Here is a 25,264-nt window from a genome sequence, read left to right on the forward strand (position 1 = left end):
AGCCAAAGCATTACAACCATCTGACTGATATATGCAGATCGCCCTTGTGCTACCAGCTCTGAGCTAGTCACAGTTGCTAAGATCCTTAACATTGCCCATTTTTCCTGAGTCCAACAAATGACTGTTCACTTTTTGCTACTGTTTGACAGGCGTCAGTATAATACGGTAATTATAATAAGACAATCAGTGTTATTCACTTCATCTATATACTGTTTTAAAGGTGTGGCTGATCAAGATCAGTTCAAGATTATACAAAAAAAATAAACTGCTATTGACAGCTGTTCTCGATGGGAAGACTGACCATATTTCCTGTCATGACAAAATGTGAGGAAATTCTCCCTTTGAGTCACAGTATCCTTGGATGCTGAATAGAATGATTCAGCTGTGGGACTGGGCAATACACAGAAAGCCAAGTTCAATCAGCATGACTGAGTAAGCAGGGTGGAGACCCGCTCAGTGTTCTGACAATCACACATTACTTTCCAAAGAGAGGAAACAGGTACAGTAGCCTCATGTCATAGCTAGGCATGGCGGTCTTCAGTTACAGAAATCATTTTGCATTGCATTCGATATGGGCAGTCTGAAGTCAACACTGCTTCTACTCTCCCTAGGAGTGGCCTTCCTGTAAAGATGACTGCAAGAGCAGAATGCTGAAGCTCAGCAGAAGATGGGTGTTGCAGCAGAATGGCTTAAACAGAAGTAAATATGCCTTTTGGAGTGGCCCAGTTGAGTCCTGACCTCAACTTGATTGAGATGCTGTGGCATGCCCTCAAGAAAGCGATTTACACCAGATATCCCAAGAATATTGCTAAACTGAAACAGTTCTGTAAAGAGGAATGGTCAATCATTACTGACCCTTGTACACGTCTGTTTTGCAACTACAGGAAACATTTGGTTGCGGTTATTGCTGCCAAAGGAGGTTAGACCAGTTATTAAATCCAAGGGTTCACATACTTTTTCCACATGCCCTGTGAATGTCTATATGGTGTGTTCAATAAAAACATGGAAACATTTTTTGTGGTATTGGTTTAAACAGACATTGGCCTCAATTCAGTAAGATCATGCTGGAGATAATAAGGCAAGAGAAAACTTAACCTCCACATAAGAGAGAGTTATCTTATCTCTTCATTCCTTAAGTTACCTCCTCTGTAGTAAAGTTACCTCCTCTGTAGTTATTTTACCTACTCTGTAGTTAATTTACCTCCTCTGTAGTTATTTTCACATGCAGTTAATAAACAGCCTGTCTTTAACTCTGGAGTTATTTTAAGGATTGAAGAGTTAACTTAAAGACAGAAGAGTTAACTTAGGTTTGCCTGAGGTAAAATGTTTCCTGAATACTACATGCCTTATCACCATGGTAACAACTCTAGAAGAGTTATTAAAGACAGGAGATAAGCTTAGTGAATTGAGACCTTTGTCTATTGTTGTGACTTATGCTTCATACACACTTGAGATAAAAGTCTTTGGAAAAGGCAAGATCACAGACCAATTTTACCACCCTTCCATGTAGTATGAGAGCCATGCTCTGCACAGTCTATTCTATGGAGCTGCACTCCACATCAGATAAAATCTTTGCAGGATGCTGCACACAAAGATGCCCGTACACACTCAAAAGATCATTATCTGCAAAAGATCTGTTCCTGCAAAAGATCCATTCCTGCAAAATGCATTCATAGTCAATATCTGCAGATCCTCATACACACCTAGTTTAACAGACAATCATCTGCAGATCATCTGCAGATCAGATCCACCAGGATGGATTTTCAGATCTGCAGATGATTGCCAGATATGCAGATGACGTCTGTTAAACCAGGTGTGTATGAGGATCTGCAGATCTCATAGACTATGAATGCATTTTGCAGGAATGGATATTTTGCAGGAACAGGTCTTTTGCAGATAATGATCTTTTGAGTGTGTACGGGCATCTTTGTGTGCAGCATCTTGCAAAGATTTTATCTGATGGGGAGTGCAGCTCCATAGAATAGACTGTGTAGAGTATGGCTCTCATACTACATGAAGGGTGGTAAGATTGGTCTGTGATCTTGCCTTTTCCAAAGACTTTTATCTCAAGTGTGTATGAAGCATTAGATGAAGATCAGATCACATTTTATGACCAATCCATATAATTCCAAAGGGTTCACATACTTTTTCTTGCAACTGTATGTGAGGGTGGTCAGGCCAGACTGTCTTCAGGATTATATTACTGTATAAATATAAAGAGGCCCTCTAATGGGTCACTGCTTCCCTATCTGGGACTGGTAGTAAAGATGTACCGTATGCAGCCTTAAGGGTCATACACACGGGGTATGGCCGTCGCCGCAACCACGTGGCACGCGCGTGTTGCGGCGACGGTTCGCCCGTGTGTATGACGCGCGCGCCCCGAACCGTCGCCCGTCGGAGCTGTCGCCAGGCGATTGACATGTTCAATCGCCGGCTACAGCCGTCGCCGCAACCTCGCCGGAACTGTCGCTAGCCCCGCATGTGTATGCGGGCTAGCGACAGCTACCCACACACGGCACACAGAGCTTCCGGCGGGGGGGAGGAACCTCGGCGACAGCTTCCGCCGCATCGCTAATCCCTCTGCTGCAGTGTGGATGCAGAGGGACTTGGCGACGAGCTGTCGCCGAACTGTTGACGAACTGTCGCGCACACGCTCCCGTGTGCAGCGACAGCTACAATTGTCCCCCCGTGAGTACTTAGCTTAAGACCTTTGCAACACTGGCTGTTGTCACAAAAAGCTACTGAATACCAGCAAGTTCCCACTCCCTTGACAACAGATTTTAATCTCCCACCTCCAACCCAGGTTATCTTTGTCACGCCTTGAGGTTAAAATACATGCAACCCTGCTCTGCACAAGCACTGTATAAAGATGCTTCTTAACTATAGCCAAGATGCTGATACTGTTCAGGGGAAGAGGGATGACAAGGCAGTACACAAGTGCTCATTGGTATTGTGTAGAGACCTGGCATGCCACATCCCTAAACAATGTCAAGAGACAACAATGCACACTCTACATAGTTGACAGAGACATCACATACATCACGACCAGGCTGATTTCTTTCTAGTGTACCAGGCTGAAGTGTTGTTGCAGATGCCAGGCAAAGCTGGACTTCTAAACCAGGAATTCCAGCAAAACACCAACACTCACATTAACCTTCCTGGCGGTAAGCCCGAGCTGAGCTCGGGGTAAGCCGCCGGAAGGCACCGCTCAGGCCCCGCTGGGCCGATTTGCATAATTTTTTTTTTGCTGCACGCAGCTAGCACTTTGCTAGCTGCGTGCAGTGCCCGATCGCCGCCGCTACCCGCCGATCCGCCGCTATCCGTCGCGCCGCAGCCGCCCCCCCCCCCAGACCCCGTGCGCTGCCTGGCCAATCAGTGCCAGGCAGCTCTATGGGGTGGATCGGAATCCCCTTTGACGTCACGACGTCGATGACGTCGGTGACGTCATCCCGCCCCGTCGCCGTGGCGACGGGGTAAGCCCTCCGGGAGATCCCGTTCTTTGAACGGGATCTCCGGATCTCCGATCGCCGGCGGCGATCGGAGGGGCTGGGGGGATGCCGCTGAGCAGCGGCTATCATGTAGCGAGACTTTGTCTCGCTACATGAAAAAAAAAAAAAAAAATTTAAAAAAAAGATTTGCTGCCCCCTGGCGATTTTTTTGCAAACCGCCAGGAGGGTTAAGTAGGAATGCCAGTACTGCTATGGTAGTAGGGCTGTACAGTATACACTACAGGGTAACCCTAATAAGCTAAGTGTACTATAAGTCAGCTATACACTAGCCAAGCATTCAAGGATATAAAGGAATGATTTTCATATTCACACCTTGATGCAATGGGAGTTACTGCCCACTCACGTTAAGATGAAAACTGCAAATATCTTCAACTTTAAGTAGGCAATGTTGTACATTTAAATCCAAACAAAACCCAGAAACCTTTTCAAATGTTTATTTGATTTTACCATCAAATTGTTCATTTTACTGAATAAAGCTAAAAAAAGCTTCATTTTGATTCTTTACGTCAGGAGCACATTCATTGTTACCTCTGTTATAGGGTTGGATGCCAGTACTCTGTCCTCTATGTTTGCCTTACTGCTCGATTTACTGACTGTGGCAAAGTAGCGCATGGCATATCTCGCCGATACCGTCTTCCCAGCTCCGGACTCACCACTGACGATAATGGACTGATTCTTATTGTTCCTGGTGGTTGGATGGAATGCACAAAATGAAACAAGCACTGTGTAATGCACGGGCATTAAGACTATGGCAAGATGTTAAATTAAACACTTCAGGTAAAACCAGATTAGCCCATGTGCTATATTATCAAATAACTGCATTCTGATTGTGTGGTCAGCCTTGCCAAGCTATAGTACATTTTAGAGCACACAAAGGTTTCCTTTGGATACTAAACAAAGTGAAAAGCTTACCTACACTAACATATAAACATTTGCAAAAGAGGGTAAAAAGAGAGAAGTGTGTATGATAACACTGTATCAGCTTGCTCCCATCTTCTCACACTATACTCTCAATGAAAAGGGGGGCACATACAGTACAAGCAGATCCAAGGTCCAACACTGTCACATGATCACAGTGAACATATGACTAGGAGCCAAAGTATAGGTTCCTATTCCTTCTCCTTGAAGCCACTGCTTAAATTTGCAGACATAATGGTGAACAGATGGTTAACCATTTTATAATGGTATCAGTCCCAAGCAGAAGCCCACTGTGATGTTAAAACGACACATGGCCCTGAAATGGTTAATTCTTTCTGCCTTAACAAATAAATAAGGAATGTTTTCTGTTTGTCAAAGCTTTACAAGATACAGGCAAAAAATATAAATAACTACATAGTTGGCTTACGTTGCTAATGTCGCAGAAAGAAGCAAAGAAAAGTGATGTGGAAAAATCCTAACTGCATCATTTATTTTACAATGCAATGTAGTGCAAACATGTCCACACCTGGCACACCACCACACCTGCCAGTAACAGTAGGTGATACTGCTTTTTAACAAGACAAGTTTTATTTTTGGATTTTGTCATGAACAATCTTAAAAAACATCACTGCAGCCTCAGATTAAGCCTCAACTAAAATCATACATGAATATATATACTGTATTTTTTGGACTATAAGACTCACTTTTTCTACCCCAAAAGTGGGAGCAAAAATCACTGCGTCTTATAGTCCAAATGCAGGGAGTTTGCCCGCCAATACAAACCTCCAATCCGCCGCAATGTCGGAATGTCGGGGACTCACTGTACTGTGCAGAGGAGGACACGGGACAAAAGGAGGCCACAGGGGGACACAAGGAGGCATAGAGGAGGACACAAGGACAGAGGTGGACACATGGGGGACACAAGTGGGACAGAGGCGCACACAGGGAGACACAAGAGGTACAAGGGGGCATAATCCACAAGATGCCCCTTCACCATGAATGCACCAGATTTAGTATATATATATTTTTTTCCCTGGTTTTGTCCTCTAAACCTAGGTGCGTCTTATGGTCAGTAGCGTCTTATAGTCCAAAAAGTACAGTATATATTTTAAGTACCCTTGTCCAAATATTGAAGGAAAATGGGCTCTTCCCTGATACGGTGTTCCCATACAGGGGGTAGGAGTAGCTATTGTGTGGGATGGGGGTATTATAATTCTATCTGGTCACTCCCTTCATGTGAGCAGGCAGCCCTCCCCACCAAGTTAAAAAGAAAAAGGGTTGTTTAAATAGTGAACTGTTCCATAAAAGGTTAAAGCATCAACCCCCGTGTGGATATGACCCAGATCAGAAATTATCATTAAATCCTGATTGCACATACTGTAAATCATAAAGTGTAAAGTGACAAAAATCTTACCGTAATGAATAATATATAAAGTGAATACAAAGCAGTGTGTGCTGCTGAGAAAAAACTTTGATGGAGAATGAACATGTTAGCATGGCAACCCAGCATGCTCCTCAACAAGCACTATTCTGGGCTTCTATGGAGCAACCCAAAAAACAGTAGTATGGTCAATATATAAAGAGGGGGGCACGAGAAGGGAATAATAACTAGGGCAGTGTGGGTATTTTGTCATAAAAGGGTTACTAAGGGTTACAAAAACATACAGATAAGTTAATTGGCTCCCCCTAAAAATTGGCCCTAGACTACAGTACTTACACTACATAATATAGACATATGGCAATGGTAGGGATTAGATTGTGAGCTCCTTTGAGGGACAGTTAGTGACAAGACAATATATATATACACTGTACAGCGCTGCGTAATATGTCGGCGCTATATAAATACTAAATAATAATAAAAAAAAAATAATAATACTAGGAGGAAAAACTATAGTAACGGGGGTAGTATGAGGGACACATTAATGATGGTGGCACTAGGAGCAGACTTTATAATAAAGGGGGCACTACGTAGGACACTATAATAACCGGGGCACTTGGGGACACTATAAAAGCAGAGGGACTATGAAGGACGCTGTAATTACAGGGACATCAGGAGGGAATACTATGATAGGTCAGTCCCAGTAAGAACCTATAAACACTCCCCTTATTGGTTTTTTTTTTAAATTGGACCTGAACTTGCACAGGACAGAAGGGAAACATAGAGAAATGCATCCTGCATGTATATAGAGTGTTTAGCCTGTCTATTCCCCTCATCTGTGAGTAATCACAAGCTGTAATTTGATCCCTCAGCTTTGTCAGCTGACTGCCATAGCAGAGAGGCTAATTTGAAAGCACAGGGTGTTAACAATATGTCTGCTTCCGTGAAGGCAGGAAGTAGACATAATGTAGATTTATTGCAGGATTTGTATCAGCTGTAACAAAGAAATGTTTTTCTGTAAAGGTTATTATACTGTTGTGTATCTTTTAGAACAGAGAGGAAGTTCTGAGTTCAGGTCCGCTTTAAGCCTCCATATATGAGGTCAGTGGCAATGTTAGCAACATGTAGGGGTTTCCTCATACAAGATGGTTTGCACAGTGAATGGCAGTATTAGGTTAAAAAAAGATTTGATCAAGTGATTTGCAAACAGGTAACAAATTCCCTTATGTACGGCCATCATGTGACTGTATTAGAGAGGAGATCTTTCCAGCACCACCACAATACCTCGCCATTTGTTTGTATGCCTCTTCAGCTACAGCAAATATATGTGGGTCCATGTCCCCCATATTCTGCCCGCTGTATGCATGGATAATGGCATCTCCATAGATTGGTAGCTCTTTGTAGGGATTGATTGCAACCAGAATAATACCTGCAGGAAAAGAAAGACAACTCATAGCATTTAAACATTTAACCAAAGCAAACAGGTTTTGGGCTTGATTTACAAAACAGTGCTAACTGTTAGCACGCTGAGAAAAGTGCTTCACGAAATTACGCGTGATAACGGCTATCGCAAGCAAAAACTTGCGTTAATGCAAATTTTTTGTGCGTTAACGGTTGCGTTCGCGTGATAAATTTGTGTTATTGCGCGAACGTTAACGTACCAAAAATTCGTGCTAACACAAATTTTTGCAAGCGATAACTGTTTTTTTGCACAAAATGTGCTAAAACGCGCGGAAAGCCGTGCTAACAGTAGCACCATTTTGTGAATCAAGCCCTTTATCTACTATAAATATTCTCCAACATCCGATGATGCAGATTTGAAACTATACATAAATATTTAATAAGTATGTGACTGTACAAAAAATGAAATGTAGATCTGCCTTCAGTTTGACCACACTTACTCATCCTGCTGCATGTTAAGCTTAAAGGACAACTGTAGTGAGAAGCAGAGGCGTATATAGGGAAAACGGCACCTATGGCAAACACTGAAATTGCGCCCCCCCACCTCAACCAAAAATTAGTGTATCGGACTGCCTCTCGAAAGCTCCCCCCCCCTCACACACACACACAAATGTAATCACTTACTGTCTCTCCAACCCCCTGCCTGCCGCCCAAACAAGTAATAATAATGTGCTTCTAAACCCCACCCTCCACCCCTACACATTTTTAACTACGCAAAGTTTCCAAACAACCCCCCCCACACATACACACAGAAATGTAATAATGTTCTATTTCTCCAAACCCCCTCAGCATTCCCCCACACTTTATGAATTTTTAAGCTGGGGCAGGAGATTAGATTGCTCACCTGGGACTTCTTCCAGACCCTTGCAAACTATCAGGTCCCTTGCTGCTGTTTTGCTGGCCTCCAGAGTGCCCCTGACCTCTCCAAAAGATCCCCAACCACAGCTGTGGTCCCGGGCTACTGCGCATGCTTCCACGGGCCTCACTCGATCGCAATCCCGTAGCCAGGATCACTCTGTGGCTTTGCCGTTCACGAACACTTAAACCGCGCAACTGCAGAATGCTCCCGGCCACAGGAACACAACCAAAGGAGTATTGTAGACGCATGCGCAGTAGCCAATCCTATGCAGTGGACAGCAGTACCTTGGAGGGCAGCAGGACTACAGTGGTATACACTGCACATACATATACACTGCACATACACTGCATATATACACACACAGCTTTAATCAACACACACATTGCACATACACTGCACATATACACACACAGCTTTAATCAACACACACATTGCACATACACTGCACATATACACACACAGCTTTAATCAACACACACACACACACACACACACACACACACACACACACACACACACACACACACACACACACACACACACACACACACACACACACACACACACACACACTGCATTTATATGTATACTGTATATACACATACACACACACACACACACACATTCTCTGGGTTCTCCTTCCTGACTTACCTCATCCACCAAAACACACAAGCATATATTATACAGTATATAAAACTCCCTTACCCAATTTGAATTTATCTGAGCTTTGCCTCTGTCCAGTGTCAGTGCTCTTCATCCAATCGCCACCAGCTCCGGTGATCCATCCGTGCTGTCTCCCACCTCCCCATAGAGTGACGGGTCACCCGACTCCCTTAGATTATGATAAACTTTTGCTGCTGCTGTTCCATTTCCTGAGGATTCCTGATTGGCTAGCCAGCGCGGCATCAGCCTCTGACTGACCATTCATTGACGCACCGTAGTGTCTGTGGATGTTTATGTTGTCCCCGTCAGCCGCAGCAGTATGCTGGAACCACGCGGCCAATTATAGGAGAGCTGATGCCGCTCTGGCTAGCCAATCAGGAGTCCTCAGGAAGCGGAACGGCAGCAACAAAGGTTAATCTAGGGGAGTTGGGTGACCTGCCGCTCTATGGGGATTGGGGAGGTGAGAAACAGCACGAACGGATCACCGGAGCTGATGGCTTGCATATGGGGATGTGGGGGCAGTTGGATGGGAGTGCTCTTGGGGAACCTATAGCGACAGAAGTGAAAGGGCTGCGCTGCGTAATATGTTGGCGCTTTATAAATACAATAAATAATAATAATAATAAAAGGGCAATTTGCGCCCATTGGGAGGTGAGAGGCAGTGGCGCCCATGGCATGTACCATATCTGCACCCCACTAGATACGCCTCTGGTGAGAAGAATATGGAGGCTGCCATATTTATTTCCCTTTAAACAATACCAGTTGCCTGGCAGTCCTGCTGATTTATTTGGCAGCAGTAGTGTCTAAATAACATCAGAAACAAGCATGTGGCTAATCTTGTCAGATCTGACAATAATGTCAGAAACATCTAAGCTGCTGCATGCTTGTTCAGGGTGTATGACTAAAAGTATTAGAGAGAGAGGATCATCAGGACTGCCAGGCAACTGGTATTGCTTAACTACTTTCGGACCGAGCGAGTGCGAATCTACGTCGGGCAGGGGGCACTGCGGTCCTGACAGGACGTAAACTCTACGTCCCATTGACCGCGCGCCCCTGCCCGTCTCCGCCGCTCGGTCCGCTCTGCCCCCGCCGCTCGTTGCTGCCCTGCCGCCTCTATGACGGCAGAGCACTGTGAGCCGGGCAGGAGCCGTTTTCATTGGCTCCTGGCCCTGTCATTCATGTAAGCCGCTCTCATTGGCTTACATGGAGTGACAGGGTCAGGAGCCAATGAAAGCGGCTCCTGACCGGCGCACAGCGCTCTGCCGTCATAGCGACGGCAGAGAGAGCAGCCTGCGGTGGGGACAGAGCGGCGTGTTCGTTGGGAGCGGCGGATCATTGCGGCGATTCGTCGGGAAGCGGCGATTTACGGGACCAGCACCCTCTGGTCCTTAAGGGGGCAGAGGGTGCTGGTCCAGAAAGGGTTAACAAGAAATACTGTATATTCTGGTGTATAAGGGTACTTTTTAACCCTTGAAAATCTTCTGAGAAGTCAGGGGTCGTCTTATATGCCGGGTGCCATTGATGCCGGGCGATGTGCCCTATCCTGTTACCGCCTGTCAGATCTCGCTGCTAAAGACTGCAGTGAAGCGGGGCAGGCGCAGATGTGTGAGATCTGAGAGGCGGAGAAGGAGGTAAATAGGATGCAAGGGTGGGCAAGAAGGGTGAAAGAGGCGTGTTTTATGGGCACAGCACAATCTATGCTTCCATACCACTCTGATAAACAGGTAGACAAAGAGAGCTGATCAATCCACTTAGGGAGAGGGAGACTTGACCAATCCAACCAGTCAATTGCCTATATACTAGGTACCACATAAAGTACAGCACCAGTATCTGTTCATACATAGCACCAGTATATGATTTTTTAAACATTTTTATTTGGTGTGTGTTGGAAGAGGGGTAGTCTTATATGGTGAGTATATCCCAAACTCTATATTTTAACTGGTAAAGTTGGGGAGTCGTCTTATGCACCCAGTCGTCTCATATGCTGGAATATACGGAAAATATGGTAACCTCCATATCCCTCTAGCTTCAGTTGTCCTTTAAGCAGTCATCCAGCCTTCCAATATCAGAGATGTATACAAACAGAGAATGACTTCTCCTGATCCATCTGCTCTCAGCAAACAGGACAGCAGCAGTCACAGACCCATGATGCTTCCAGGTAATGCCATCAGAATCATGCTCGGTTTACAGTCAGCAGTGCAAGGCACTGTGGTCTGAGGGATTGAGTCCTGATCCATGCTGGGCGACACTCCCCACACATATATACAAGGCTTTAAGCAGAGCTCAGTAACATCTCACTGGGAGGGTCTTCAGTCATCACCCAAGCTTATGGTTGTTTGCTTTGATTATCATCTTGATTACATAATTATCAGGGAGCTTATGGAAACCAGCCAGCTAAATTCAAATGGTATTTATGAACATAAACGCGCAAGAACTAAACTAAAATGTATGCATTGCGTCTGTCTTTTCAAGACAGCCAAGTTCATTTTGTAAAAGCTCTGGGTTGTTTCCAGTCTTTCAACATTAATTGCTTAACAAAAGTATGTCAGACATGTTTAAATAAAACATGTCCTGACCCAGATGGTAGCCATCTATAGTTATTAAGGACATTGACCCCGGTTACTGATAGGCCACCTTGTCTTCTTTTCTGTAGTTCTCTTTCAGGTGAGATAGTCCCATATGACTGGCATACAGAGGATGTTTTTCCATTATTTAAGAAGCGAATAATATCAAAACTGGGAAATTATAGAACCGTAAGTGTATCATCAACTTTGTTTAAAATGTTTGGAGGTGTCCTAAGGATCGCTATACAAAATTATGTAGCTCAGAAAAAAATCTAATTTTATTTAGGCATCATTAATTTACTAAAAACAGGTGTTGGACCAATATGGTCCACCTTTATGAAATAGTGAATGCAAATCCAAACATGGGGAATGTCCTGCAATAGGTACTTGGATTTGGCAAAAGCTTTGATACTGTTCTCCAAACCAGGCTTGTGTGAAAACTAAGGGGACTAGGGAAGACTATGCATACATGGATATAACAAAAGAAAACTGGTGCAAAGGACATAAAGTAAATAGCATTAGTAATTGGAACATATTCAAAATGGGCACCATTAACCGTGGGGCCCTGAAAGGGTGAGTATTGGATTCAGTTTTCTTCAGTTTGTGTATTACTGACCTAATGCTATATATGATTTGGATACAGTATCAAGTAATGCTGTTATTTTTACAGATGTTACAAACATTTGTAGAATGATCAGTAACATAGGTCCAGATTCACTTATAGCTCAGGTAACATTTTCAGAATGGTACGCATACTTTGTGTTGTTGGCTATATACTTAGTGTGCTTACATTACACAATTTATGTCCTACTCTGAAACCAATACAAGCACTGTCAGCACACATAAAACAGGTGTAATTCTGGCTCATAGTGACATACTATGGAAGTTCTTGAATGGATGGCTTTATAGAAAGGAAAGTGACAAGTGAAATGTTCATATTCCAAACTATGAGGCCATAACAGCATATAATCTCAGTAGGATACAGCTGGGGACATCTGAACTTGAAAAAGGATCTGGGAGTGCAGTATTAATTAATAAAACGTTAGCTCAAGCAGCAGCAGCAGCAGCAGCAGCAAAAACACACCCAATTTTGGGATGGATAAGGGTTGTGGTGGGAGGGTTGTAGGAGTATAGGAGTGTGATGCTAGTATGCTACTGTCCCTCTAGTAAGACACCATTTGGCATATGGAATACAATCCTGGTCACCACATTACAGGATAAACATTGGTATAAAAATTGTTTAAGTGATGTTTATCATTCAGGACACAAAATGCCTAAAACAAGTTTCTGTTCTGACACTAAGCACATGAGGAAAGAAAAAAAGGAGGAATCTGAACTTTTTAAAAGCAAATATTTTTATTAAATAAGCGATCCAAAACAACTACCGTAGCTACCACTGGCTGACATGCTTCGAACCTCCTGGGTCCTTACTCATAGCCTAGTACTGTAATAGTAATAGTGGCAACTAGCACACACATATATCTTTCCAAAGGAAGGAGTGGACCTGCTTAAAGACCACCTCAATGGGGAGGCACAGCGATGCCCAACCTCCTAAACCAGACTGATAATATTCTAATAAAATATACAATCTAGTATAAAAACAAAGAATAAAAGGTGCAACATTTTATTAGACCGTTATTCAATTCACTTTTTCTCCTAGGTGATATTTTCACACCTTATCAGTAAAATGCCTTTTAAAGAGGAGCTGTCAGCCATACTACAGTATCTCAGAAAAAACAACAACATATATATAAGTAGATGAATATTTGCTCTACTTATACAATGTATTGCACTGTCCACATTTTGATTTTAGTGACTTTTCTACAGTAAAAAAAGAGAAAATCCTTCTTAGCAATTCCCATCTTAACTGTGACTATTTTGAAGCCAATCCTGATGTAATTTCCTCCCTTACTATCCTCTGCCTAATTTGCCTGCCCTTCACTATAGAAAGTGGATTGCCTCAGTATGAGAAATATTGGCCAATCAGAGAGGAACAGAGGTGTGGGAGTGGAAAACAGGAGGGAAAGAGGCTTCAATAAATCGGGCTGCATTAGTTGAGTCTGAAGGGAAGTATAGAAGCAAAAAAGGACAACCCATCATGCCCTGCAACTTCCTTTTTGTGTACCAAATGTTGTGTGTACCAAATAAGAGTCAGGTAGACTGGGGAATGATAATTTATCAACAAGGAAAGTAATAGTGATTTTTAACTTTTGGATTGTCTGGTTAGCATCCTTATTACTTGTTTGCTAGAGAAAAATAAAGAATTGATTTTTGATTTTATGCCTGACAGTTACTCTTTAAGCCACCAGCAAACAAGGACATATTCCACAATAATAGCATGAGTAAATGCACATTCAATGCGAAGGGCCTGGCTGATCTGCCACTAAATTGCTCTCCCATGACGGTCAATAGAGGAATGTGGCATAGAAGACAGAATAGGGGGGGGGGGTTGAATCCAGTCTGGATGCTCTTGGACTCTTCAAATGAGAGTCTGCTCATCATTTCAAAGTATGCACTAGTTTCCTGCAGCGTTCTTCTACATAAAGGTATTAATAATCAATATTTTATAATATATTATAATAAATATTGTGCATATTATTTTCTTTGCTTCTGAAAAAAAAAGCTGGACTTCCAGGGACAGCGCATAGTAATAATTTTCCTGCTGATGATTGAAAACATTTTCAAACACAAATCATCAGTGAGTATAGTCCATTATGGAACAGTACAGAATTCAGAAGGGTGGTCTGTTTCAGAGTCATCTTTGTGCCCACAGATCACAGTACCAAGCCAAATCCTATTAGTGTTTATGAAGTGTGGATTATTCTTACCATTAATTAAAATAGCAAAAGTTCAATATGAATTAGAAAAAATAGAAATCTTTTATATTATATGTAAATCAGTCTATCAGTAAGCAGCTGTATTGACACAATGGACTCCATAACTACTTCGAAATACCGGTATAATAATTATAAAATACAAAAATTCAACTGACAAAAGTGATTAAATGCCACAAAAGATAATGAGGACGATGATGGTAATCAATATACTGTATAGGGAAGTATTCAGTGAACAAGACATAAGAACTCTATACAGAGGGCATATTCCTATGGTGCCGTGTTAATAAGATGTGCCAAACCAAGAAAGCTGTATGGGTCAATGTAACGTGAGTCATGTAGACTCACTGGACCGGCACAGAGTCAGCAAGTCCAAGACAATCTACAGACAACATGTAAAAGGGAATTCAAAGTGAGAGAGTGTTTCTGAAGAATCTGATCACTTTTGTTTAGTCATGCCAGTATTCAGAGATGAGTGAGTTAATTATTTTCATCTTATTATTTTCATAAAAGCCTGAAGAAATCTCCAAGCAGCTGTGACACAATGTTTACTTACCACTGTAGGTGTAGATAAGTTTGGACTCCATGAATCGTACTTTGAGATTGTGAAGAACAGCCGGTTCATGCAAATAGCTGAGAGCAGTGAGGTCATTTTCGCCAACCAGAATGTCTGGATTCCTAAGAGGTGGCAGACCCTTTTCAATGACATATTTCAGGTCCTACAGTAACAGTAATAATGCAAGTTATACACCGTCACTTCATCCTGCTGCCATGTGGCAAATAAAAATCATTAGGCGGTAAAAACACATTCACTGGTTAGCTTTAGCTGTGGCTGAGTAGATCTGCTTTATGAAGATGCCAGAATATAATTTATTGGTGTCTTGCTGTCAGAATAATGGATGCTACTGTTGCTGTTTTGTTTAGAAGCTGTTATTTCCTGACTTTTATGATGATCTTATGCTGCACATATCACTGGCTGGAGCATGCCTGTTTAAGCTTAGCAAACCACATTGTGGAGTCCACAATGCCAGGCCACGAGGCTCATAATAATGCCAGAATTTAGGATAGACTGAGCCAGTGGCGTATCTGGGTAACATAGCGCCTATGGCAAACACTGAGACTGCGCCCCCCCCTCCCATTCCCATCCCCTGTCAGAGTCTTCCCTGTAAAAACTGCATCCTTTCTCATGTATATTTGTTATAGTCTGTGGTTTTTGGTGTTGATTTTGCTGAAGTTATTTTTTCTGAAAGAGCTCTTCTTACTTCCTCTCTGTCTTCCATTCTAACACTAACCTTCCACTACTTTTAACACTAACATGTGAGATAACTATGTACTTTGTAAAGTGCTGCAGAACATGTCAGTGCTATATGAATACATAATAGTTATAGTAATTATACTAATAAGGTAGGTCCTTAGACTATGGTGTGATTATTGTGAGCTCCTCTAAGGACATTCAATGACATGACTATGTACCCTGTAAAGTGCTGCAGAAGATGTCAGTGCTATATAAATACATAATAATATGGTAGGACATTACACTATATGACTATGGTAAGGATTAGATTGTGAGCTCCTCTGAGAACTGTCAGTGACATGACTATGTACTCTGTAATGTGCTGCAGAAGATGTCACTGCTATATAAATACATAATAATAATAATAATATGGTAGGATATTAGACTATGACTATGGTAGTGATTGGAGTGTGAGCCTCTCTGAGGACAGTCAGTGACATGACTATGTACTCATTAAAGTGCTGCAGAACACATTAGTGCTGTATAAATACATTATATGGTCAGACAGACTACGACTATGGTGGGGATTAGATTGTGAGCTTCTCTGAGGATAGTCAGTCAGTGATATGACAATGTACTCTGTAAAGTGTTGCAGAAGACGTTAGTGCTATATTGGCAGAGGGTGAAAGATGATTGTGAACAGAGAGAGGATGGGCAGAGAATGTTAGCAGAGAAAACAAGACAGAACAGGTGGGCATAGAGCTGCTGGGAGAGACAGCAAGGAAGTGAGGAGAGAAAGTGATATTGGTATGGGCAGAGGCAAGTATTCCATTACTATAAGAGCAATTGTTCAAGTTTAATGATAGGCAGAATCCCCAAGTAAATTTTTCAATAAATGTCCATTTTCAGATTAAATCTGAATTGCAATTACAATGCCTCTAACCTCCAACACTACACACTCTACAGTGAAGCAAAGCCTGCTGTACCCAGTGACTGCGGATCAAACATCTTGTCCCCCTCCAAGAGTCAAAGTGCAGCCAGCACACAGCAATTAGCAGACAGGGAGGATCACATTACAGGGCAGCCTGTCAAAGCTACACGTGCCTCAGACTGCAGCTGACCAGACGCTGCCTGCAGAGTCCCTGCTCCATACAATACTCCCTTCCCCCTGTGCAGTGCAGCATACCTTTTCATGCCAGGCTCACTGCACTGCCTGTCCTGCAGATCTGCGTGGCTCTCCTCCATCTCCACTACCACGATGGGGTGGGCAAATCTGTGTTCCTAGAGGAGGGGGGATATGGTGCAGGCACAAGAAACTTATGTGCTGCCCAATGCCCAGCCAGCTGTGCTAAAGTGAGACACAGTCATCCATATCTTCTACTCTCCTTCCAGCTCCACCATCCTCAGCGTGCTTCCTCCTTCCTGACTGTATAAGCCTTCAGAGCTCAGTGCAATCCTGCCTGGAGCTCCCCCTAGTGGCGCCTCCTCTCTGATCTCTCCCCTGGACGGAACGAGCAACTTCGCCTGTGTGTATCCGGTATAGGGACACACGCCAGGCAGCTACAGCGGCAAAATATGGGTGCAGGCGTGGTGCCCATAGTGCAGGGGGGCGCCCATGGCTTTAGCCATGCCTGCACCCTTGTAGATACGCCTCTGGACTGAGCAATGTTTCCTACTTGATGACCCACACCTGTCCTGATTCAGTCCCATCAATTCATTTTAGCTGTGCAAACAAATGTATGAGGATCTCAGCCCTTGAGGACTGGAGTTTGACCTCTCTGGTGTATATGCTTATTATCAAAATAAACCAGACAGTATCTAGGCACATCAACATATGTTAAAGCTTTGATATTACGGTAAAAAGTCCTTCTTATAGGTGTACATATTTGACATGGATTCAACTATTATAATTACCCAGTAGACCACAGTCTAGTCGCAGAGAAAACATCCTTACAGACTGAAGAACATAACTGTAGACTTCATCAGAAGAATGTTTAATCAACAAACATTTTTAAAGGGAACCCAAAATGAGAGACATATGGAAGCTGACAAATGTATATCCTTTTAAACGATGCACATTGCTTGGCTGTCCTGCTGATCCATTGCCTCTAATACCTTTAGCCATAGACCCTGAACAAACATGCAGATCAGTTGCTCTGACTGAAGCCTGTCTAGAATAGATGCATACATATAACAGGCAGGGCCGGTTCTATCCTTTTGCTACCTGATTTGCAATGATCGCTTAACACCTGACGATTTATTCTGCTTCATTTAATGTTCTCACATGGCATGCTGCACCTCAACACAATAGCACACTGGCTGGCTACAAATCTGTGACAAACAAACTGCTCACCCTCAGCCAGTCAGCCATCCTCCATTCCTCCTCAGTCAGGACAGCAGTGCCACCTCCTCCCCTTTCCTGTTAAAATCAAATGAAACACTGCCGCTCCCCTGCCTCCTCCTCCTCACTCACTGTCAGACTCCTCACACAGGACAACAAGCTGCTTCTCCCCAATGATGACATCTTCACCTCGCTCGCTGTCGTCTCACTTCTACTCCTATTCTGACTGCATGCTGCTAATGTAAACACAGTACATAAAATGCTGCCCCTGTAATCTCTGTGCCTGATGCAAATGTTTCACCTTGCTTAATGAGAACCGGCCCTGGTAACAGGTGTGTGATTCACACACTACTGACCAGAAAGATCTGCAGGATGGCCAGGCAACTGACATTGATTAATGCGAACGCACGCCATCCGCGTTTGTGTGCATTGCATGGCTGATCCCATCACTGAAAAGTGAATGGGACAGCCACGCGTTTTTACAAAAAATGCGTGCAGCATGCGTTCCCGGACCGCACAGGTCCGGAACGCATGCAGTGTGAACATCAGACATTGCACTCTATGCAATGTCTGATGTCGTGCGTGTCGGCCACCTGCACGCGTTTCCAAAACGCGGCTGGAAACACGTGCAGTGTGAACGGGGCCTTAGCAGTTGAGATTCACGGACATGAGTCTCACTTCCTGATTTGTTACACTAAAGATTTCTGGGTTTCTGAACATGAGACTCACTAAAAGCCGCCACTGCACTTATGCACCCATACAATTGTGAATGTTTTCTGCTTAAAATAAAAGTAAAAAAAAAATAAAATTAAAAAGTGGTCACATTAAAAAATAAACAGCATTTTTTTCTCTGTAGTGAAGTGTTAACCCCTAACTAATTAACCCTTTGTGTCACCTATACCCATTTGTGGACACCGGTAATGGCTGTGGCCCGTAGCGCTCAGATGCAATCGCTAGGGTCACAGATTAATCGCTGTGCTGTTGCCTAGCAATGCATCTGTACAGCACTGGGGTCCCAAAACTGTGCACCCTTGCGATCGCATGCAGGCACTACAGACACATAGGCTGGTGATAATGGTACACTGCATGCCCAACTAGTGATAAAATATGGCATATGTGGTATTGTTTTAACCAGGATAAGCCACGTAATGTATTTGACGTGTTTTAAAACTGTGGCACTTGTTTATGTAAGCATTAATAAGGGTGTAATTTTTGCATTCCCCTGTAAAATGCCTATAAAAAAAAAAGTTATAAAAAATATTACCCAAAGAAAGCGTAGATTGTCCAGAAAAAAAACCCCTACATATAGCAATTTGATGGCATACGCAATAAATAGTTATTCCTGTTATCAACACAGCTGAAATGCCCAAATTGTCAGGAATCTTAAGGGGTAAAACCCCAGGAATGTGAAGTGGTAAAAGGAAATAAATATGGTAGCCTCCATATGTCTCTCACCTCGGGTTCCTTTAAACTCAAAAGCAACCACTTTATGATATGAGAAGTCTAAATGTTTCAAATGGTTTGCATAGAATCTTAAGGAAATCAACAATTTTAAGTGCTTTTCATAATTAATGAAAAACTAAGTCCATAATGACAGGTGTGCTTAAAAAAGCACTTTTTCTCACTGGGAATGGTCAACAAATAGTGAAGATTTCCTTTATTTGTATTTCGTAAACAGCGATCACACGCTTCCAGTCCAGACACTTCCTTGTTTGTTTATAGCTCATGGTTTGAGGAACAGAGCCAGTTAATTTCAGAGAACAGCTTAAAGTGAACCAGAGACGAAGCACCCTCGTGTATTTTACCATATATATCAGTGGGAACATTAGAGAAAACACTTACCATACTCTGTTTCATTCTTCACTGCTGAGCCTGCTTGTTAACAGCCCTGATAAAATTCCCGAATGATCATTCAGTCTGGCTTTGCTCAGGAATCATTATAGCTGAGTCATTATAGCAGAGCCAAAAGGGGGCAGGCTTGGGCTTGAAAAGACATCAGAGAAGACCGACTCAGCTATAATGATTCCTGAGCAAAGCCAGACTGAATGCTCAGTCGTTGATTTTATTAGAGCTGTAACAAGCAAGCTGAGCAGTGAAGAATGAAACAGAGAGCAGGGTAGGTTGTTTTCTTTAATGTTCCCACTGATATATATATATGGTAAAATACATGAGGGTGCTTCGTCTCTGGTTCACTTTAAAGGGATACTGTATGGGGGTCGGGGGAAAATTAGTTGAACCCGGGGCTTCTAATGGTCCCCCGCAGACATCCTGTGCCCGCGCAGCCACTCCTCAATGCTCCGGCCCTGCCTCTGGTTCACTTCTGGAATTTTAGACTTTAAAGTCTGAAAACCACTGCGCCTGCGTTGCCGTGTTCTTGATCCTGCTGATGTAACTAGGAGCGTACTGCGCAGGCCCAGTATGTCTGCAGGGGACCATTAGAAGCCCTGGGTAAGTTCAACTCATTTTCCCCCGACCCCCCTACAGTATTCCTTTAAGATATATCAGTAGAAACAGCAACCATACATGAAATGATGTCACTGCAATGCTAACTTGCTGTCAGCTAAACAATTTGTAATGCTACCGGTATTTAAAGGAAACCTAAACTGAAAGGAATATGGAAGCTGCCATCTTTATTCCTTTAAAAAATATCAGTTGTCTGACTGCAATGCAATGTTTTGGCTTTGGTAGAGAGAGCCACACAACTGCAGCAAGGATGCAGTTAGTAAAGATAGATGGGAGAAATAACACCTGGTCCGCATGTGTGTTATACCATAACAATATCTGAGGCAGAGATCAGCTTAATAGCCAGGAACATAAATTATGCACTTTAACGTGGACCTGAACTCAGGACTGCCTCTCTGCTCTAAAAGATAAGCAATAACATAATAACCTTTAAAGAAAAACATCTACAATTAGTATACTGTACATTCCTCGCTGTGCTAAAAATGAGCTCTCTCTGATGTAGAAGGAGAGAACTTAAAGGTGCGTACACACGCACTACTACAGAGAATGACAGGTCCGTCAGACCCTCCCGCTGGACGGTCGTTCTCCCGACAGTAGTGCGTGTGTACAGTCTGTCTGCAGACTGATAAGGCTGTTTCTGAACGATCCGCTCAGCAGATCTGTCTGCAGACAGACTGTACACATGCACTATTGTCGGGAGAACGACCGTCCAGCGGGAGGGTCTGACGGACCCGTCGTTCTCTGTAGTAGTGCGTGTGTACGCACCTTTAGAAGTGATCACTAAATATATTATAATATACAAATACAGCAGCTATGCAATAACAAGCAATGGCAGCTTTCGGAGCAGATAAGCTGTACTTTGGGAACGTGTAATTTGTAAACAGACAATATTACTTGGCACAAAAGCAAATATGGTAACTGTATGGGTTATAAAAAGTAGGAAAACACATTTTTATTAAATGTTATGAGTTTTTTCCCACTTTAGAGTCTACCTTCAGTATTTCAAATATATAGAGCAACACCTCTTGCATGCCACCTGCTCTGCCACAACAGATAAATGTTAGTGGCATAAAGTAAATTTCATAAGCGAATATGCTTGTAAAAAGCAAGCATGTAATGGAAACTCAGCCTACAGTCTCATATTATCGCTGTCCTGAAATGAAAACAAGTTGAACATGATAGTAAGCGGTTAGAGTCCGCACTGGACCACTCTCATCCTCATCATACACATTAAGTACTATGTTGAAAATGATGTGTATTTCAATAGATTCCTTAGGTGTGCCCTCATACCAAATACGTTTTCAGAAATTGCCTATCAGATTGTTACATGTGTGGCCAGCATAAGAGCTTAGGTTGTTACATGTGTGGCCAGGATAAGGGGTGGTGAGGTGAGTGAGGTTCAGCACAATAGAAAAATAAGTAGCACTATATTTTTTAAAAAAGTCGTCCCTTGCCCCTTACAGAGCCATCTTCCAAACGCAGGTAAAGAACACTGTCCCCAATCTTGAAGTCTTTTGTAATTTCAGCAGATTTCCACACTTCATCTGTGTCAGGAATCCAAACTCGGTTGTACTACAAAGAAAAGGAAATGGTTCATATTAAATCAGTGTATATTATCACATGGCATATTAAGTACATTCACATATTAAAGTAAGGTGGTAGTTTAATCCTCCTAACCATGCCAAGCCTCTCACACTCCCATGCACGAATACAGGACTTCACTAGAGCTGACCCCATACTGTGCAACTCTGTCCCACTGCCCCCTCCTTCAGCACCTTCAAACAAGATCTCAAAACTCACCTCTTCAAGGAGGCCTACCCCATCTCGCCGATGCCCTAACTCTCCCGGTTGAGAGCCTATTGATGCAGCTCTCCTCCTATTGTGTCACCATCACTCCCTTTAGATTGTAAGCCTTTATCAGGGCCCTCTATCCTTGTGTGTTCCTACCTCATAGTGCATCTGCTCACAGAACAACGTGAACGTGAATTCCTTGGACTACTCATGCTCTGAGTCTGGAAACCTTCATATGTACTGTCAAAATATCCCTTTTCAGACAAGCCTATAATTTGCTGTAGGTCACAGTGGAGGCTCATTACCTCATCTGCTAATTCCTGTGTCTCCTTCCCTTGTGTTTCCACCACAGTACCCTATAGCTTGTAAGCTCACAGGGGCGGGGACCTCCTCCTATTGCTTCTTATTTTGCTGTAATGTATCAAATAAACGTGTACCAATTTTAGTGATATCTCAAACCACTCATTGACTATGTGTGTATTTGTGCTTGTATTGCTGGATGTCATGATCATACAGAGGTTTTATCTTCTCGTACATCTATCTATGTTCCCTAATAATTGTTTTGTACTATGTACAAAGCTATGGAAGATGTTGGAGTTTTACACATATATATATATATATATACATAATACTCCAGTGTGTGACCTGGCATAATGGTATTACTTACAGCTTATAACGTGCATTGTGTTGTCTGCCACGCCTAGTATCATTGTCTGTAACCTTTTTTCTTGTCCAGCACTGCATAATACATTGTTGCTAAATAAATCCAATAAATAATACTAATAATAATCCCTAGCTTGTGTTTTTTAATTGTGTAGAATATATCATAAATTGGGATGTGCAAGCTTTTGGGTGTTGCACGTGGTCACGTGGTCACTTGCTATGCTTTTATCAGATCAACATGGGTTTACTAGAAGACAGGTCCTGTTTGACAAACATGCTCAGCTTTTATGAGGTAGTGAACGCTAATGTGGATATTGGGAATGCTGTAGATGTGATATACTTGGACTCTGCAAAGGCCTTCGACACTGTTCCCCACAAAAGTCTGGTGCAAAAGTTGAGGATACAACGACTGGGGAAGAGTCTGGGTGCATGGATAGGGAACTAGCTAATGGACAGAAAACAAAGAGTTGTGGTCAATGGATCATACTCATAATGGGTGACTGTAAGCAGTGGGGTCCCACGGGGGTTTGTACTGGATCCAGTGCTCTTCAATTTATTTATTAATGACCCAGTAGATGCAGTAGTGAGCAATGTTGCTATTTTTGCAGATGATACAAAATTGTGCAGAATCATCAACTCTCAGGAAGATAGGGACATATTGCAACAGGATCTGGATAGGATGGCTATATGGGCACATAAATGGCAGATGAAATTCAATGTTGAAAAATGTCAAGTCATGCATTTTGGTCATACAAATGGTCTAGCACCATACAAAATAAATGGGATACAGTTGGGGACATCAATCTTGAAGGACTTAGGAGTACTCATCGACAACAAGCTAAATAAGCCGCTGCAGCTAAAGCTAACACAATTTTGGGATGCAATAAAAGGGAAATAAAAACTCGAGATGCTAGCATAATATTGCCCCTGTTTAACTCTCTAGTAAGGCACCATCTGGAATATGGAATTTAGTTCTGGGCACCACATTACAGGAAAGATATTGCAGTTTTAGAGCAGGTGCAGAGACGAGCTACAAAATTGATACGTGGGACGGAAGGCCTCACTTACCAAGAAAGGTTAGATAAACTGGGTTTATTTAGTCTAGAGAAGAGACACCGTAGAGGGGGATCTTAATAATGTATAAATACATCATAGGGCAATACAAAAGCTTGGCGGATGAGCTTTTTGTCCCTAGGCCTTCTCAAAGGACTAGAGGACATGATCTGCGCATGGAGGAAAAACGTTTTAGCCATTTATTTAGGAATGGGTTCTTTACAGTAAGAGTGATTAAGATGTGGACTGCATTGCCACAGGAAGTAGTTATGGCAAATTCCATACCGGCATTTAAAGGGGGCTTAGATGCTTTCCTTGCGTTGAAAGACATCGATGGCTACAATTACTAGGTAATGCCCAATTATGTTGATCCAGGGATTTTATCTGATTGCCATCTGGAGTCGGGAAGGAATTTTTTCCCTTTTGGGGCTAATTGGACCATGCCTTGTAAGGGTTTTTCGCCTTCCTCTGGATCAACAGGGATCTGTGAGGGAGCAGGCTGGTGTTTTACTTTGTTCTCTGGTTGAACTCGATGGACGCATGTCTTTTTTCAACCCAAATAACTATGTAACTATGCAGCTTGACTACACTGATAGCAGCCTGTGTTTTGTCCAAACCCTCCAGGGAGAAGCTGAGAAGAGGTACGAGGCAATTTTTTTTGTATGTTCTTCCCGTGTCTGTGTTGGTTTTGTCCAGGCACTCCGGATTCCTCCCACATCTCTAAAATATACAGATAAGTTAATTGGCTTCCCCCTAAATTGGCCATAGACTACGATACATCCACTACACAATACATACACAGAGTATGGTAGGGACTAGATTGTGAGCCCCTCTGAGGGACCGTTAGTGACAAGACAATATACTCTGTACAGCGCTGCGTAATATGTCAGCGCTATAAAAATACTTAAATAAAATCAATGTAATTACATCTCCCAGCCGAGATATGTACTCACATCAAAGGACTATGTCTTCCAGCATGCATTGCAGCAGTCAGCTTCAAAATACTGCAGCTGTGGTTCAACTTGGAAATATGGCAAATCCCATATGGACCAGGGCCAGAGGTGCAGCCCCACATAAGTAAGTGAGGCTGATCACCCCATCTATTACAAATCTTCCTTATACTCTATTACAAACCTCCCTTATGGGGAGGATCATTTCATATATAGGTGCTCAGGTCCTTTTAAGGGCCATTTACAAATCATGATAGTTATATTTCCTGTGCATTTCAGCTTGGTTTTCATACAATCATTCATTTTCATGTAGCAATTGTCTGATAAAAACAGGGTAATCAAAAGAAAATTGCATAGCGCCGTGTTTGATATACGCAGTGCAGTTTCTAGGCTAAAATGCACCCAGGGTGAGCGTGTAAAAATTGCGCCCCCCCCCGGAGCAAGGTATGGGTGCCTGCAGTATAGGTTAGCCAGGTCTAGTTGCACTTAGTATAGGTCCCCCCAGTATAGGTAGCCAAGAATAGGTACCCCAGTATAGGTAGCCAGGCATAGGTGAGCCAGTATAGTTGCCCCCGCTATAGGT

At 42.8% G+C, this 25,264-nt stretch overlaps 1 protein-coding gene across 2 annotated transcripts in view; it reads right to left on the minus strand.

Moving 5' to 3' along the window:
• Window positions 1-25,264, minus strand: part of MYO5C (myosin VC) — a 163,347-nt gene that overhangs the window by 101,196 nt on the left and 36,887 nt on the right. For both annotated transcript variants that reach the window (XM_068275459.1, XM_068275458.1), the window contains exons 2-5: window positions 21,686-21,796; window positions 14,743-14,905; window positions 7,090-7,234; window positions 4,038-4,194 (exon numbers count right to left, since the gene is read on the minus strand). In XM_068275459.1, coding sequence (XP_068131560.1) covers window positions 4,038-4,194; window positions 7,090-7,234; window positions 14,743-14,905; window positions 21,686-21,796 — 576 coding nt within the window. The remainder of the gene's footprint in view (window positions 1-4,037; window positions 4,195-7,089; window positions 7,235-14,742; window positions 14,906-21,685; window positions 21,797-25,264) is intronic.

The sequence above is a fragment of the Hyperolius riggenbachi genome, chromosome 3 (genome assembly GCF_040937935.1).
Source record: "Hyperolius riggenbachi isolate aHypRig1 chromosome 3, aHypRig1.pri, whole genome shotgun sequence".
Classification (NCBI taxonomy): domain Eukaryota; kingdom Metazoa; phylum Chordata; class Amphibia; order Anura; family Hyperoliidae; genus Hyperolius; species Hyperolius riggenbachi.